The 13,780-nt window shown below is 38.8% G+C and overlaps 2 protein-coding genes across 3 annotated transcripts in view; one reads left to right on the forward strand and one right to left on the reverse strand.

Annotated features, from left to right (window-relative positions):
* CHD1L (chromodomain helicase DNA binding protein 1 like) overlaps positions 1-13,780 on the forward strand; it is a 122,260-nt gene that overhangs the window by 8,443 nt on the left and 100,037 nt on the right. The gene's annotated exons all lie outside the window — the stretch shown is intronic.
* The window catches only part of FMO5 (flavin containing dimethylaniline monoxygenase 5), a 39,024-nt gene continuing 26,762 nt past the window's right edge, over positions 1,519-13,780 (reverse strand). Inside the window, exon 8 of one of the 2 annotated variants that reach the window (XM_059929209.1) lies at positions 1,519-1,579. In XM_059929209.1, the coding sequence (XP_059785192.1) occupies positions 1,519-1,579 (61 nt within the window). Of the gene's footprint in view, positions 1,580-11,985; positions 12,332-13,780 lie in introns of those variants that run through there. The other variant, XM_059929205.1, reaches the window with a different exon arrangement.

Here is a 13,780-nt window from a genome sequence, read left to right on the forward strand (position 1 = left end):
AGAAACAGCAGTGAGGACCAAGGCAGCAAGGAGGATCAAGGAAGACACGCACCCCACCTTCGTTCCTGCGCTAAGATATTTCCTTTTTAAATCCTGTGTTTGACTGAGGAAATAAGTTATGGATAGGACATGTCACTTGTGTTTCAAACCAAACAGAATATTAGAGATGACATACTGACTCAGATCAATGATCTATCCCAGAATATTTTGTGGAAGAACATGCTTGCCCCACAGACATTTCAAAATGTTAAGTACCCCATAATCTCAATAACTTTTTAATAAAATAGTGAAGTATTATTATCTATTTTATTTACTCCTTTAAAAACTCATCCATATTTTTATCTCCCATGTTGAACTTAATTAATTAATCGTTTAATTAATCATTGATTTACTGAGGTCTTACTGTGTTTCAGGTACTATATTAGGCACTAGGAACATACAGATTAATTACAAAGTATCTTCCTCAAAGGAATTTACTAGTTCAAGGAGGAACTAGGTGACAGAAACAATTGACATTATATAGTGTGACAAATGATAGTCACCACATATAATTGAGCAATATACCAGGGGCAGTGTGAAGCATAAAGATAGGTCACCTATTTCATCCTGGAGATTTCTAGAACAGATAACAGATTACGTGAATCTTGAAGGTGAAATAGGTTGGGCAAGTGGAAACATAAGAATGTATGTAGAAACATGGAAAAACACAGCACTATGGGAAATTCCAAGTAGGCAGCTTGGAGGATGTTTGTATAGTATTATACATTATATTACTACTGACAAAAGTAACCATGCACAGATCCAGTATTGAGTAAAATTATCTCATTCATGAATGTACTTGTTATTAATATACCATACATTTTGCTAGTGGAGACTATTGGCTTAATGTGCTCAGCTATAAGAACTTATTTAAGTATTTTAAGAAAATGTGTCTTTTGACCTCATATTACCATTTTCTCCTCTCTACAACTGTAGTCTATACTTATTCAACAAAGGAACAAAATTGCTATAGTAAGTAATAGTATGCTTTATTAGAAGAACTTAATTTGTAGAGTAATCAAGGGAAAAGATAGTAATTTAAATGAATGGTACTATCCTATATTCTTCCTCTTCTGAGAAAATTCCACTAGACTATGCCTCTGGGTCAAATCCTGAACCAAAAGAATACATTTCTTTTTTTTAAAAAAAATTTTAAAATTTTAGAATAGTTTTAGATTTAAGAAAAACTTGGGAAGTTAGTACAGAGTTCCTGTATATCCCACACACAATTTATTTTATTGTTAACATCTTACGTTACAGTGCTACATTTGTCACAACCAATAAACCAATCAGTACATTGTTATTAACCAGAATCCATACTTTATTAATATTTCTTCAATTTTTACTTAATGTCTTTTTATGTTCCAAGATCCCATCCAAGGTACATTGCATTTAGACATCAGGTCTTAGGCTCCTCTATACTGTGACAATTTCTCAGACATTCCTTTTTCTTTGATGAGCTTCACAGTTTTGAGATGGTCAGGTATTTTGTAAGATATTCCTGAACGTGGGTTTGTCTGATGTTTTCCTCATGGTTAGACTGGGTCATGGTTTTAGGGAGGAAGACCACAGAGGCAAAGTACCCTTCTCATCTCATCATATCAAGAGTACATACTATCCACATGACTTTACTGTTGATGTTAATCTTGATCACCCAGCTGAGGTAGTGTTTGTCAGATTTCTCCACTGTAAAGTTATTTTTCTCCCGTTACCGCTCTTTGGAAGGAAGTCACTCTATGCAGCCTACACTTAAGGAATGGGGAGTTATGCTCCAACTCCTGGAGGGCAGAGTATTTATATAAATTGTTTGAAATTCTTCCATATGGGAGTTTTCTCTATTCTACCCCACTTATTATTCAATCACTTATTTATACCATTATGGACTGATGGGTATTTTTTATACTTTATATTATAAACCAATACTAAGTTATTTATATTGTTCAAATTGTTCCAGCTGTGGCCATTGGGACCACTTTCGGTTGGTTCCTGTGTCCCTGTGACATTCCCCCATCGATTTGCTTTTTGAGCACTTCCTTACTTTCTGGCACTACAAGAAAGCATTTTTCTGTATAATATAATTGGGAAAATGATACAACCTTTTAATATAATTACAAAAGTAAGATGTGGTAAATTGATGATTAATACACATTCATCAGTAACTAGGGCTTTGTATCTTGAGTTGTTTTGAGTTCACTTTCCTATTCACATCTTACTTTTACCTTGGTTTAGAATTTAACCAATGATTTTTTTTTTTTGGTAACTTTTCATATTATAAGGAAACTGAGAGAGTCAATGAGCTTAGAATTACATGCTTTTTATTTAAAGAGGAGACTGGGGTACTTATTGCTGATAACTAGGAATTACATTATCAAAGGACTTTAATTCAACAGACTTCCATGCTGAAAAAGACAAATTTATATGTTGAAAGAAGGAAATGGAAAAGAAGTGGCTTTCAATTTAATTTTGAACTAGAATAGTCTGCAGATTAAAAGATACTAGGTCCATTTTAATAGAGGGTAAATCCCCAGTATCATAAAGATTATGGAAGAAAAAAGACCTTCCAATTCTCAAAAAGCATGTGCACAGGCAAAATTAGGCGACATATCAGGGAATTGTACAAATAGTTATATGATTAGGAGGAAGTTGTAGTCTCACGTTTCTGGTTCTCTTATTTACTGTACATTGGGAAAGATAATGATTTCTAATGTTGTTCTTTCAGTTGTTCGAATTTATTCTTGGGTAAGCAATAGGTAGCAATCCCAAATGTATTACACCACAGCTTATTTATTAACACACTTGGCTGGTACATCCAGTTCCTTTCTTCATGAAATTAGGTGTGCCGGACATCTAACACTTAGTTAACTACTCTGACAGACAAGAACAGAGCAAAACTTCTAGGGAAGAGAAAACAGAATCAACAGCAGCACTTGGACGTAAACTGGAGTCCTTGGTTTCATTTCATTTGCTTTGTCTTTCATAACTACAGTGTGCGACACAAGAAGAACTATTATAAGCAGAATACCCCTATATTTAGTTGTTATCAATCCTAATTTATTACATAACTGACCTCTTTGAATACTTATTACTTAGACTCTCTGTGTGGGAGGGTGAGGAAGGGAGAAAGTAGGAGTTGGGGGAAGAAAATCCAATCACATTTGTAGGCTACACCACAGCAGTTGATGACTACTTATCATAGTTCCTAAGATAAAGTCTTGTATCCTATTACAGGAGCTAAGAGATCAAAAAAGACTGGACATCTCATTTAAAATCCCAATTTTTCCAGCCAAGTTGAACCTGCTGGTAGCTGCTAGATTGTTAAAATGATCCATGAGCCTAGGAAGTTGGAGGTAGTTTCTTCATTGAGAAAATAGAGATGTGTTGCTTAGAGGAAAAGAGTGAAAATGACCAGGTATCAGACACACTAGTGAACAGCTAGTGAAACAAAATGTTTAAGTATCTATATATATTATCTTAGATATATACAACTGTTATAAGACCATTATTTCTCTTATCTCTGAGGAAAAATACATTTAGTTACAATATTAAAAACAAATTAAAGATTAAAAGTCTAGTAGAAAACCAAATCCTGTCAGAAGCACAGTTACATGGAATCTCCCATTTGTTATGTAGATATTGGCTTATGCTCCCCACCATAATATTTGATAAATGACAGCAAACATTTATTAAGCACCTACCACAAGGGTGGAGTCAAGATGGCGGACTAGGAGGACGTGGAATTCGCATCTCCGCATAACTAGGGCACCCACCAGACACTGGTGGGGGACCACAGACAACTATGGGGAATGGGAGGAACCCCCAGTGATGGGGTAGGATGTGGGGCTTGGGGGGGGAGTGAGGGAGGAGGAGAAGTGGAGGTGGGACAGGACTGGTGCCCCTGAGGAGTGGCTGAGGGAGGGACGGGATCCCATGCCCAAAGGGGGAAATTGGGGGACCATTGGAAGGGCAGAGGATCAAAAGGGAGCATGCCCAAGTTTCCCCTGCCCTCTTGGGCCTCTGGGAGCCTGCTGAGATCCCGGGCCTGATCCTCTGCCCACCGAGGCCCCCGCCAGGCATGCGGGTCCTGAGGGAGTGGGAGGGAGGTAAGGGGGAGCAAAAATAAAGGCTGGACCTACAGGACCAGCACCCCTGAGGGGTGTCTGGGGGAGGGGAGGAGTTCCTACTCCCAGTGGGACCAACCCATGGTTAAGGGGACGGCAGTTGGGGGGACACCCTAGAGGGTGGCGTGGAGGAATGGAAGGGAACGTGGCCAGCGCTTTCCCTGTCCACTTAGGCACCAGGGAGCCTGTTGGGCTCCCAGGCCTAATCCTCTTACTTCGGAGCCTCCTTCCGGCCCCTACACCCCACCCAGGGACCTACCTCTACACTCGGAGACCCCCTCTGAGAGCCCCTCCAACCGCACTGGGCCTAAACCCCACCCACACACCCTCACCCAGGGCCTTACCTCCAAACTCCGGAACTCCACACTCCAGACACCCCCCTTTGGAAGTGCTGCCTCTCCCCTTCTGCGCAGACCCTAAGCAAAGCCCCTGCCCCACGTTTGAATGGAGCCCGCCTAGGCCCCGCCCCCAAGGCCTTTTCCAGCTGCATGGGTCCTGAGCCTAGGCCCTGCCCCACACCCAAAAGTCACCCATCTCTCGCCTAGTTTCCCCGCCCACCCTAAAGCCCACCACTGCCTAATTTCCACCCGCACCTAAACTCTGTGCCCCATAGCCAAGGCTTTTTTTTTTTCTTTTCTCTTTTTCCTCTTTTAGATTGAGGTTCTGTTTTACCTTGATTCATTCTTGTTGATTCATGTATACTTTTATTTTTTCTAATAAATCTTTTATTTAGTTTAATTTTATTCTTTATACTTTGTTATTGTTCTGCTCCTTTTGGCTTGTTCCCGCCTTTTTCTTTCCCTTTCTTTTTTCTGTTGTGGTTTTGTTTTATCTTGTTGCAGTTGTTTCAATTATATTTTTATTTTTCCTAATATATTTTTTATCTTTCTCATTTTATTTTGTTTTTTATTCTTTGTTCTTGTACTGCTCCTTTTTTTTTTTTCTTTTTTTTTTCTGCTGCGCCATGTGGCTTGCGGGATCTTGGTTCCCAGGCCGGAAGTCAGGACTGACCTCCTGTGGTGGGAGTTCTGTGTCCAAACCACTGGACTAAGAGAGAACCTCAGACCCTAGAGAATATTAATTGGAGTGAGGCCTCCCGGAAGTCCTCATCTCGGCACCAAGACCCGGCTCTATCCACCTGCCCGCAAACTCCAGTGCTGGATGCCTCAGGCCAAACAACCAGTAACACAGGAATACAGCCTCACCCATCAAATAAAAAAAAAAACAAACACACAAAAAATGTGTTACAGACGAAGGAGCAAGGTGAAAACTTACAAGAACAAATAAATGATGTAATAGGCAACCTACCTGAAAAAGAATTCAGAGTAATGATAGTAAAGATGATCCAGAATCTCGGAAACAGAATGGAGAAAATACAAGAAACATTTAACAAGTATCTAGAAGAACTAAACAGCAAACAAACAGTGATGAACAACACAGTAACTGAAATTAAAAATCCTCTAGAAGGAATCAGTAGCAGAATAACTGAGTCAGAAGAATGGATAAGTGAGCTGGAGATAAAATAGTGGAAATAACTGCCAGGGAGCAGAATAAAGAAAAAAGAATGAAAAGAATTGAGCACAGTCCCAGAGACCTCTGGGACAACATTAAACGCACCAACATTCAAATTATAGGGGTCTCAGAAGAAGAGAAAAAGAAAGGGTCTGAGAAAATATTTGAAGAGATCATAGTCGAAAACGTCCCTAATATGGGAAAGGAAATAGTCAATCAAGTCCAGGAAGCACAGAGAGTCCCATACAGGATAAACCCAAAGAGAAACATGCTGAAACATACATTAATCAAACTATCAAAAATTAAATACAAATAAAAAATTTAAAAGCAGTAAGGGAAAAGCAACAAATGACATACAAGGGAATCCCCACAAGGTTAACAGTTGATCCTTCAGCAGAAACTCTGCAAGCCACAAGGGAGTGGCAGGACATATCTAGACTGATGAAAGGGGAACACCAACAACCAAGATTACCTGGCAAGGATCTCATTCAGATTTGATGGAGAAATCGAAAGCTTTACAGACAAGCAAAAGCTAAGGGAATTCAGCACCACCAAACCAGCTTTACAACAAAATGCTAAAGGAACTTCTCTAAGTGGGAAACACTAGAGAAGAAAAAGACCCACAAAAACAAACCCAAATCAATTAAGAAAATGGTAATAGGAACATACATATTGATAATAACCTTGAATGTAAATGGATTAAATGCTCCAACCAAAAGACACAGACTGGCTGAATGGATACAAAAACAAGACCCTTATATATGTTGTCTACAAGAAACCCACTTCAGACCTAGGGACACATATAGAGTCAAAGTGAGGGGATGGAAAAAGATATTCCATGCCAATGGAAATCACAAGAAAGCTGGATTATAGAGAAATGGAAATAAAAACAAAAATAAACAAATGGGACCTAATGAAACGTAAAAGCTTTTGCACAGCAAAGGAAACCATAAACAAGACCAAAAGACAACCCTCAGAATGGGAGAAAATATTTGCAAATGAAGCAACTGACAAAGGATTAATCTCCAAAATTTACAAGCAGCTCATGCAGCTCAATAACAAAAAAACAAACAACCCAATCCTAAAATGGGCAGAAGACCTAAATAGACATTTCTCCAAAGAAGATATACAGATTGCCAGCAAACACATGAAAGAATGCTCAACATCATTAATCATTAGAGAAATGCAAATCAAAACTACAATGAGATATCTCACACCGGTCAGAATGGCCATCATCAAAAAATCTAGAAACAATAAATGCTGGAGAGGGTGTGGAGAAAAGGGAACCCTCTTGCACTGTTGGTGGGAATGTAAATTGATACTATGGAGAACAGTATGGAGGTTCCTTTATAAAACTAAAAATAGAACTACCATATGACCCAGCAATCCCACTACTGGGCATATACCCTGGGAAAACCATAATTCAAAAAGAGTCATGTACCAAAATGTTCATTGCAGCTCTATTTACAATAGCCAGGACATGGAAGCAGCCTAAGTGTCCATCATCAAATGAATGGATAAAGAAGATGTGGCACATATATACAATGGAATATTACTCAGCCATAAAAAGAAACAAAATGGAGTTATTTGTAGTGAGGTGGATGGAGTTAGAGTGTGTCATACAGAGTGAAGTAAGTCAGAAAGAGAAAAACAAATACAGTATGCTAACACATATATATGGAATCTAAGGGGGAAAAAAAAGGTCATGAAGAACCTAGTGGTAAGACGGGAATAAAGACACAGACCTACTACAGAATGGACTTGAGGATATGGGGAGGGGGAAGGGTAAACTGTGACAAAGTGAGAGAGTGGCATGGACATATATACACTACCAAATGTAAAATAGCTAGTGGGAAGCAACCTCATAGCACAGGGAGATCAGCTCGGTGCTTTGTGACCACCTAGAGGGGTGGGATGGGGAGGATGGGAGGGAGAGAGATGCAAGAGGGAAGAGATATGGGAACATATGTATATGTATAACTGATTCACTTTGTTATAAAGCAGAAACTAACACACCATTGTAAAGCAATTATACTCCAATAAAGATGTTAAAAAAAAGCTGAATTAGCAATACTCATATCAAATAAAATAGTCTTTAAAATAAAGACTGTTACAAGAGATAAGAAAGGACACTACATAATGATCAAGGGATCAATCCAAGAAGAAAACGTAACAACTATAAATATTTATGCACCCAACATAGGAACACCTCAATACATAAGGCAAATGCTAACAGCCATAAAAGGAGAAATCAACAGTAACACAATAGTAGTGGGGGACTTTAACACCCCACTTACACCAATAGACAGATCATCCAGAGAGTAAATAAATAGGGAAACACAAGCTTTAAAAGACACAATAGACCAGATAGACCTAATTGGTATTTTTAGGACATTGCACCTGAAAGCGGAAAAACACACTTTCTTGTGAAGTGCACATGGAACACTCTCCAGAATAGATCACATCCTGGGTCACAAATCAAGCCTTGGAAAATTTAAGAAAGCTGAAATCGTATCAAGCATCTTTTCCAACCACAACGCTATGAGATTAGAAATCAATTTCAGGAAAAAAACAGTAAAAGACACAAACACGTGGAGGCTAAACAGTGCCCTGCTAAATAACCAAGGGATCACTGAAGAAATCAAAGAAGAAATCAAAAAATACCTAGGAACAAATGACAACAAAAACACAATGATCCAAAACCTATGGGACGCAGCTAAAGAAGTTTTAAGAGGGAAGTTTATAGCAATTCAAGCTCACCTCAAGAAACAAGAAAAATCTCAAACAATATAACCTTACACCTAAAGCAACTAGAAGAAGAACAAAGAAAACCCAAAGGTAGTAGAAGGAAAGAAATCATAATCAGAGCAGAAATAAATGAAATAGAAATAAAGAAAGTAGCAAAGATCAATAAAACTAAAAGCTGGCTCCTTGAGAAGATAAACAGAATTGATAAACCTTTAGCCAGACTCACCAAGCAAAAAAGGGAGAGGACTCAAATCAATAAAATTAGAAATGAAAAGAAGAGATTACAAGTGGCACTGCAGAAATACAAAAGATTATAAGAGACTACTACAAGCAACCCTATACCAATAAAATGGACAACCTGGAAGAAATGGACAAATTCCTGGAAAAGTACAACTTTTCAAGATTGAACCAGGAAGAATTAGAAAATACAAACAGACCAATCACAGGTAATGAAATTGAAACTGTAATTAAAAATCTTCCAACAAACAAAAGTCTAGGACCAGATGGCTTCACAGGCGAATTCTATCAAACATTTAGAGAAGAGTTAACACCTATCCTTCTCAAACTCTTCCAAAAAATTGTGGAGGGAAGAACATTCCCAAACTTGTTTTACGAGGGCCACCATCACCCTGTTACCAAAACCAAACAAAGATATTACAAAAAAAGAAAATTATAGACCAGTATCACTGATGAACATAGACACAAAAATCCTCAAGAAAATACTAGCAAACAGAATCCAGCAACACATTAAAAGGATCATACACCATGATCAAGTGGGATTTATCCCAGCGATGCAAGGATTCTTCAATATATGCAAAACAATGTGATACACCATATTAACAAATTAAAGAATAAAAATCATATGATCATCTCAATAGATGCAGAAAAAGGTTTGGCAGAATTCAACACCCATTTATGATAAAAACTCCAGAAAGTGGGCATAGAGGGAACCTACCTCAACATAATAAAAGCCATATATGACAAACCCACTGCAAACATCATTCTCAATGGTGAAAAACTGAAAGCATTTCCTCTAAGATCAGGAACAAGAGAAGGCTGTCCACTCTTGCCACTATTATTCAACATAGCATTGGAAGTCCTAGCTGCAGCAATCAGAGAAGAAAAAGAAATAAAAGGGATACAAATTGGAAAAGACCTAAAACTGACTTTGCCAACGATATGGTACTATACATAGAAAATGCTAAAGATCCCACCAGAAAACTACCAGAACTAGTCAGTGAATTTGGTAAGGTTGCAGGATACAAAATTAACGCACAGAAATCTCTTGCATTCCTATACAGTAACAACGAAAGATCAGAAAGAGAAATTAAGGAAACAATCCCATTTACCATCACAACAACAACAACAACAAAATACCTAGGAGTAAACCTACCTGAAGAGGCAAAAGACCTGTACTCAGAAAACTATAAAACACTGATGAAAGAAATCAAAGATAACATAAACAGTTGAGCAGGTATACCTTGGTCCTGGATTGGAAGAATCAATACTGTGAAAATGACTATACTACCCAAAGCAATCTACAGATTCAATGCAATCCCTATCAAATTACCAGTGGCATTTTTCACAGAACTAGAACAAGAAATTTTACAATTTGTATGGAAACACAAAAGACCCCAAATAGACAAAGCAATCTTGAGAAAGAAAAATGGAGCTGGAGGAATCAGGTTCCTTGACTTCAGACTATACTCCAAGGCTACAGTAATCAAGACAGTATGGTACTGGCACAAAAACAGAAATATAGATCAATGGAACAGGATAGAAAGCTCAGAGATAAACCCACACACATAGGGTCACCTTATCTTTGACAAAGGAGGCAAGAATGTACAGTGGAGAAAAGACAGCCTCTTCAATAAGTGGTGCTGGGAAAACTGGACAGCTACATGTGAAAGAATTAAATTAGAACACACCCTAACTACAGACACAAAAATAACCTCAAAATGGATTAAAGACCTAAATGTAAGGCCCAGACACTATAAAACTCTTAGAGGAAAACATAGCCAGAACACTCTATAAGATAAATCACAGCAAGATCCTTTTTGACCCACCTCCTAGAATAAGGTAATTAAAAACAGGAATAAACAACTGAGATGTAATGAAACGTAAAAGCTTTTGCACAGCGAAGGAAACCATAAACAAGACCAAAAGACAACCCTCAGAATGGGAGAAAATATTTGCAAATGAAGCAACTGACAAAGGATTAATCTCCAAAATATACAATCAGCTCATGCAGCTCAATAACACAAAAACAAAGAACCCAATCCAAAAATGGGCAGAAGACCTAAATAGATATTTCTCCAAAGAAGACATACAGATGGCCAAGAGGCACATGAAGAGATGCTCAACATCACCAATTATTAGAGACATGCAACTCAAAACTACAATGAGGTATTACCTCACACCCATTAGAATGGGCATCATCAGAAAATCTACAAACAATAAATGCTGGAGAGGGTGTGGAGGAAAGGGAACCCTCTTGCACTGTTGGTGGGAATGTAAATTGATACACTCACTATGGAGAACAGTATGGAGGTTCCTTAAAAAACTAAAAATAGAACTACCATATGACCCAGCAGTCCCACTACTGGGCATATACCCTGAGAAAACCATAATTCAAATAGAGTCACGTACCACAATGTTCATTGCAGCACTATTTACAATAGCCAGGACATGGAAGCAACCTAAGTGTCCATCAACAGATGAATGGATAAAGAAGATGTGGCACATATATACAATGGAATATTACTCAGCCATAAAAAGGAACGAAATTGAGTTATTTGTGCTGAGGTGCATGGACCTAGAATCTGTCATACAGAATGAAGTAAGTTAGAAAGAGAAAAATACCGTATGTTAACGCATATATATGGGATTTAAAGGAGCGGTACTGATGAACCTAGTGGCAGAGCAGAAATAAAGATGCAGACATAGAGAACTGACTTGAGGACACCGTGGGGAAGGGGAAGCTGGGATGAAGTGAGAGAGTAGCATTGACATATATACACTACCAAATGTAAAATGGATGGCTAGTGGGAAGCTGCTGCATAGCATAGGGAGATCAGCTCGGAGCTTTGTGAAGAGGTAGAGGGATGGGATAGGGAAGGTGGGAGCGAGGCTCAAGAGGGAGGGAATATGGGGATATATGTATACATATAGCTGAATCACTTTGTTGTATAGCAGAAATGAACACAATATTGTAAAGCCTTTATACTCCAATAAAGATGTGAAAAAAAGAAAAGAAAGCACCTACCACGTGTCAGGAACTCTGCTAAGGACAAAACAAAGATGACTAAAAGAGTATCTGAGCTCACAGTCCAGGAATGACTGAAAGGAAAAAGTGATGGGTCATAAGAGTAAGGGAGGTAAGTCAGTACAAATGAAAAGCTGAGATTTCACTGTAGGGAAAAGAGGAAAAAGGATTAATGCTTTGGAAAGAGAAATAAAATTAGATTTCTCGGCAATGTGAAGCTGAGAGTTGTTCAATCTTGTCAGGTTCTGAAGGCATCTCCAGATCCAGCTTTCAAAGAAAACTGGGACAATGACAATGGAACAGCTAAAAATAGGTCATAATTATAGCAAAGAAAGCCACAGCCAGCATAAACCTGGCCATTGTTATTGTTGAAGTTGTGGAATTGTTGCTTTCAATTACTCTTGTCATTAGCGGCTTCCTGATACGATCTTCTGTGGTGAAGATAGCTTTTCGAGCTCCATCCCACTTTCCAGGGCCCTGTAGCCGATACTGGATTGGAGTACAGGGTCCCCAAAATAACTGTAATGCCAATTTGGGGTCAGTGAAGGCCAGGGACAGTAGATTGGGCCTGACGCCCACCAGATCAGCAAGCTCATCCATGGTATCTATATAGTCTCCCTGAATGGTATGGCGTTGGCTGTCCACATACCTGAAGCAGAGAAGACAGAAGGCATGCCTATTAACAATTCAGTCACTCCATCAATTAATCAATGCTTTCTATCTGCTCTTGGCTCAATATTGGGCTAGGAGCTGTAGAAAATAGAGAAGAAAGAAAAGACATGTCTCTATTCTTAAGGGCCTTATAATCTACTGAACTAGATAAGATAGATACACATGAAACAGAAGAATGTAAGACTTCACATGAAACAGACAAGAATATAAGACTTATGGTAAATCACGTGGTTTTAGACTGCTAAATAGAAATGTAGAAGTGGGTAGTTAAAATAGAGCTATGGTAAGTCCTTGAAGGATGTGGAAGAAATAGATAAGCTGAGAACAAAGAGGAAAGTATTACAAGTCAATATATATAATGTAGAATATATATTGTAGAAGTTTGGCAGTGAAAGGAAGGAGGAAAATAGGAGAGCACCTAGAAAGGGTATCAGGGTTAAGTAAAAACAGTCTTTCTCCTCCTTGCAGAAGGGAGAGTTATGCTGGTATAATCAGTTGAAGAAAACCACATCTTTGGGCATGGGATGATTGTGCCTCTGACTTTTCCACAAAAATTTAGGAACTTCATCTACATCAACTTTGTTCAAATAAAGATCACCAGTGAATAAGCTCAAGTTCTGAAATTCAGATTGCTAAATGTGTCCACCCAAGCACTAAAATACTGGCTGATGGTACCACCTTCCCAGATCCTATAGATTACTCATACTAAGAGCCACTGTGACCTAAGTACGCTGTCACATGACAGCCAGTAAAGTGGCCTCTGCAGATTTGTAAATATGCCTACAGATTTGTAATTTAACCATATCTACCTCTCATTAATTTATCATTGCCCTTCCTCTGGCAGCTCTAATAGCCCTTCATGTAATCCGTGCCAAAATAATATACCAGGTTTTCTCTCCATGTGCTTTTTCCTACTTGAGTTTTCTTTTAGGCCCTAAACGTAGAATTTTCTTAAGCTTTTCTCTCCTTTCCCATCCATATTCAAACCACTTGGTGGTAATTCTCTATTCTATTGTCACAACCTATTATTTCCTTTTCCTTCAAAATATAATCTAAATCCTTAAATGAACACGAGGACAATAAATACAGTACAACATTGCTCTTATTAAGAAGTAAGTTGGGGGACTTCCCTGGTGGCGCAGTGGTTAAGAATCCGCCTGCCAATGCAGGGGTCACAGGTTCGATCCCTGGTCCAGAAAGATCCCACATGCTGTGGAGCAACTAAGCCTGTGTGCCACAACTACTGAGCCCGTGTGCCACAACTCCTAAACCCCATGCACCCTAGAGCCCATGCACCACAACTACTGAAGCCCACATGCTCTAGGGCCCACATGCTGCAACTACTGAAGCCCACGTGCCTAGAGCCCATGCTCCGCAACAAGAGAAGCCACCACAATGAGAAGACCATGCACCGCAAAGAAGAGTA

Source organism: Balaenoptera ricei, chromosome 1, assembly GCF_028023285.1.
Source record: "Balaenoptera ricei isolate mBalRic1 chromosome 1, mBalRic1.hap2, whole genome shotgun sequence".
NCBI classification, from domain to species: domain Eukaryota; kingdom Metazoa; phylum Chordata; class Mammalia; order Artiodactyla; family Balaenopteridae; genus Balaenoptera; species Balaenoptera ricei.